The 4,391-nt window shown below is 39.2% G+C and overlaps 1 protein-coding gene across 1 annotated transcript; it reads right to left on the bottom strand.

Annotated features, from left to right (window-relative positions):
- Positions 1-724: 724 nt before the first annotated feature.
- Positions 725-2,923, bottom strand: LOC145459105 (uncharacterized). Its single transcript, XM_080337707.1, has one exon. The coding sequence runs from the start codon at positions 2,135-2,137 to the stop codon at positions 1,082-1,084; it is 1,056 nt and encodes a 351-aa protein (XP_080193833.1). The 5' UTR covers positions 2,138-2,923; the 3' UTR covers positions 725-1,081.
- Between the last annotated feature and the right edge of the window lie 1,468 nt (positions 2,924-4,391).

The following is a 4,391-nucleotide window of genomic DNA, read 5'->3' on the forward strand; positions in this document are numbered from 1 at the left end:
GAAAGTTCTAATCTAAAATCACAATTGTGATCCGAACTAACTCATTTCCGTTTCGCTTGTCTTGGATATTTAGCAACCGAAGCGTTTCAAAATGCGTAGGCCTCGAGATCGGGATATTGTGCTAACAATTAAATCAGAAAATGCAAAATTAGGATTACGACTTGCTCAATATCATGATAAAATATATTAGGAAAAAGTTTAATCAACTTGCTCTAGTAATTCGTATCTTCACTGCAATTTCTCATCAATATTTGTATCACGTTTCTCGTTGCCTTCGCGGCCCGCACAAAATGTTGTCGTGGTCCGCCTGCGGGCCGTAGTTTACCCACCCCTAGATACGAGAACTCTTTTTGTTGACACAGCCTAGGCTGGTTATTTTGATAAAAGTCGACTCCAGGGCACACAAATGAAAGTGTGAACGACCCTTTCACCCTTTCCGAGTACGCGAAGTCTATCGTCTTGAAAATTCTTCGCACAGGCGGGGTTATCAATCTTAAGCGGATGAGTCAGAGGTGACCCTTTTCACCGAGCGTGATGAGCGTGTTCTAATGAATCTAGGGACATGCAGATTCATGCGTTCCTGTAAGCGCTTTAACGTTCTTCCCACGTAGCCACAATCACAGTGACACTTCAATGCGTAAACTACATTGCTCTGTTGATATACGATATTCTTTCTAGTTCTCTACTCGTTGCTGACGATTACCCCTGATGAGTGACAGTCGGGTGTGTATTCGGGTGTATATTCGGGTTCGGGTATATATTCGGGTTCATTTCAACATGAATATACTATTCACTTGCATGTTGTCATCATGCAATGTTAGATCATGCAATTTTCTACAGTCCAATATATACAATACAAGCATCCTTGGCAGAACATAGCGATGTACAAAACGACATCAAAGCAAAATTTGCTCACATCTAAATTTAATAATTGATTTATGGTTATTCGTTATGCGTGCATTTGAATCGGGTGGGTAATTGACAACCTTGTACCTTATATGTTGAGATTGTGATAAACATGATACGAATAGACTGCTGCAACTACAGCCTATACATTAAGGCTATGTTTCAACAGATTTCTTCAAACCTGCTTACGGCTCTTCACTGTGCCGTGATGAGAAGCAACATGAAGACGCATGCTATGGGGAAGTCTGAAAGCCTTGCCACATATATCACATTTATATTTTCTTTCTCCTGTATGAATTGAGAGATGAGCATCAAGGTTCGAAATGCGCTTAAAGCGAAATCCACAAATTTCACAGGGGAAGTTGGGCTCTCCTGTATGCAGGGTCATATGTACTTTCATACATGTGTTGCTGCTAAATGATTTGTCGCAAATGCTGCATTTGTGCAGTTTCACTCCAGTATGCACAAGTAGGTGCTTGGATAAATATTCAGGGCGACTCAAAGTCATTCCACAAATCTCACATACAACACTGTCCTCTGCAGTATGACTACGCAAATGACGATACAAACCACCCTTTTGTGAAAATCGCATTCCACATAGGTCACATTTGAATTCTTTCACTCCAGTGTGGATTTTTCTGTGTAACACCATGCTACTTCTTGCCGTGAACGATTTTTGGCAGATATCACACTCATGTTTTTTTACGCCAGTGTGGACGACTCCGTGACTCTTTAAAGTAGACGAGGCAGAAAATGTTTTGGAGCATATGTCACATTCGTACATTTTCCGTGGCATGTGATTATCCATGTGAAATTGCAATGCTTGTTTCCCTTTCAGAATCATCCCACAAATTTCGCATTCAAATTTATCTCTCATGTCATTGTGGATCGTCATATGAGATTTCAAGCTGTCACTGCGAGAACAAGCTTTGCCACAAATCTTGCACACATAATCTTTCTCTTCTGAATGTAGAAGCATGTGTCTGGTTAATGATTCGTTCCATGCAAACGACATTCCACAAACATAGCACTCGGATCTTGATGATGCATTATGAGCTGTCATATGTTGATTAAGGTTGTAAAGTCTCTTGTACGACTTTGCACATACGTGGCAGCTGTGCTTTCTCTTTGTTGTGTGAGTATACATGTGGATTCGTAATTTATTCCTGTTAGCAAAGCTTTTGTTGCAAACGTCACACAAGTGAATTTTTGCACCAGGTTCTTCGGTCATCTCTCAGGTTACACAATCTATCTTGATGGGGAATTAGCACAGCTTATCTATATAATATTGGAGCGAATGAGGAATAGCTGAAGCTATACGGGAAAAGAAACATGGATATCAAATTAACTCTAATCAACACAGATTTGAAAGGGATTTAGATGGGTGATGAAAAATAGAGCAACTAAGTAGTGGGACGTTTCTGACTGGTGTGAGGCCAATATGTCAATCAGCCATCAAATATTGGATTACAACCCAAAAGTTATGGTATATTTAAGAACATCTTGAACTAGGTGGCGGAAACCTTTTTCTTCGAAGGAAACATACTAGTCTTGTATTTTCAATAGATATGCTCAATGAGTCATATTATACCAATGTCTATTAACTGTAACGTCACAAATAAAGATGTTTGACGTCAGGTTGGCACGAAATCTAGATATCTACGCTGAATTCATCATCAGCGCCATGTTTTATGTCTTAAAACTGATGTGATGTTTTAACACCCACACTAATCAAGTGCTGCAGCTCATCGGTAGGCCTACATGTGGCGACCGGACCATCACTTTCAACTATACAAAACAGTTCGAAATTTGGTCATTTTGCTCTCGTGACGGAGATCTCTTAGTAAGTTGTGCTTTGACCTAAAACATCAATAGCAAACAAAATCGAGAGTAACGATTAACCCTAAATAAATTCGGAATGTATGTCTCGAGTCTCTCGACTATTGACGCAGTCAGCCCCAAAGCCCGAAACAGCACTTTGTGGCCCCGGATCCTTCAGAGCTCTGATCGTTTATAGCACAGGTTTCAAACACGTGGCCCACGGGCCGCATGCGGCCCGCCGGAGTATTTTGTGCGGCCCGTGGTTACATTTTAGATTTTTATTAATTTGACAATATATAAGTGTCACATTCTCACATATATCTTTCCAGGTTATAAAGTGAAAATTCTCTCATTTCTCCGAGAGCCTGAAACTATTCATCAAACTTCACTATCACATGAATTGTAAATGCTACCATGCAGTGGAAGATTCACGATCTCGCCACATTTCCAATTCATGCTGACAAAACCTGACCCTTGTTGGACTTGGACGCGACCTTTCTTAGAATTAGCCTACTCAGACTCGGGCTAACTCGAAGGTAAAATGAAAATGACTCGAGTGGACTCGGAGTGACTCGGAATGCCGTGAATTTGTTAGAACCATGGAATCAACAAACTATCAGGGGAATAGTAATAGATCAAAAGGTCGCAGCTTGGTATTTCGCTAACTAAGCAAGTAGTTATGGCAACCATTGGCAATCTGTTAATTAAGGCCACTTAACGGTACCGAGTACCGTGGTGGTACACTCCAACGATGTAACGACAATGGGTCGTTCGGCGTTCCGACATTTCAATCACTAGGACACATTCAATAATATATTTATATAATATCTGTATTTTTTCTGCTTCTATATTTGAAGATATTTGACCATGAGATTAATAGCCTACTTATCAGAAGTATACCCGAATCCTGGATTGGAATTACAATGCTCAACTTAGAAATGTTTTGATATCAGATCACTCTCTATTATCAATCAGTTAAATTCAAAATATTCATAGTAGCTGTAAAATTATAACCCAATAGCTTTTATGATGGCATTATACATTTGTCCGCCCATATGGTGTCTGTATCGTGATATCAAGTACAACAATTATTCTATTCAAATAGTTATAAATGTGACGATTCTTTTCGTGCCAGGCCTAAATTGATACAAGAGTAAATCACATTTTGACGATGTGTGTTTACTGTCAGTAGGGCTGTTCAAAAATAACTTTTTTTTTTCGATTCAAGCCGGTCACCTCTTAAATCGTCAGGTTGCAGTAGAAAACCTTGCTCACCAAATTTCAATCGATTCCAACCAGTAAAGGCCTCCGCAGATCCAATTAAAATTTTTAATTTATTATGAGGAATTAAAAAAAAAAATTTCCAAATTTTTCTGCCAACCCCATGAAATTGTTGAGCTGTCTTCAAAGACGTTGCAAAACAAATTTGAGTCAATTCCGACCAGTAGAAGCGGAGTTATGTGAGTTTTTCGATGATATTTCTCGGATTATCCTTGATCGGTATATAATCCGCGATTTATCAACGAAAAACTCACATAACTCCGCTTCTACTGGTCGGAATTGACTCAAATTTGTTTTGCAACGTCTTTGAAGACAGCTCAACAATTTCATGGGGTTGGCAGAAAAATTCGGAATTTTTTTTTTTTAATTTTCCATAATAAATT

The sequence above is a fragment of the Botryllus schlosseri genome, chromosome 16 (genome assembly GCF_051294905.1).
Source record: "Botryllus schlosseri isolate E-star chromosome 16, Bs_hap1, whole genome shotgun sequence".
NCBI lineage: Eukaryota > Metazoa > Chordata > Ascidiacea > Stolidobranchia > Styelidae > Botryllus > Botryllus schlosseri.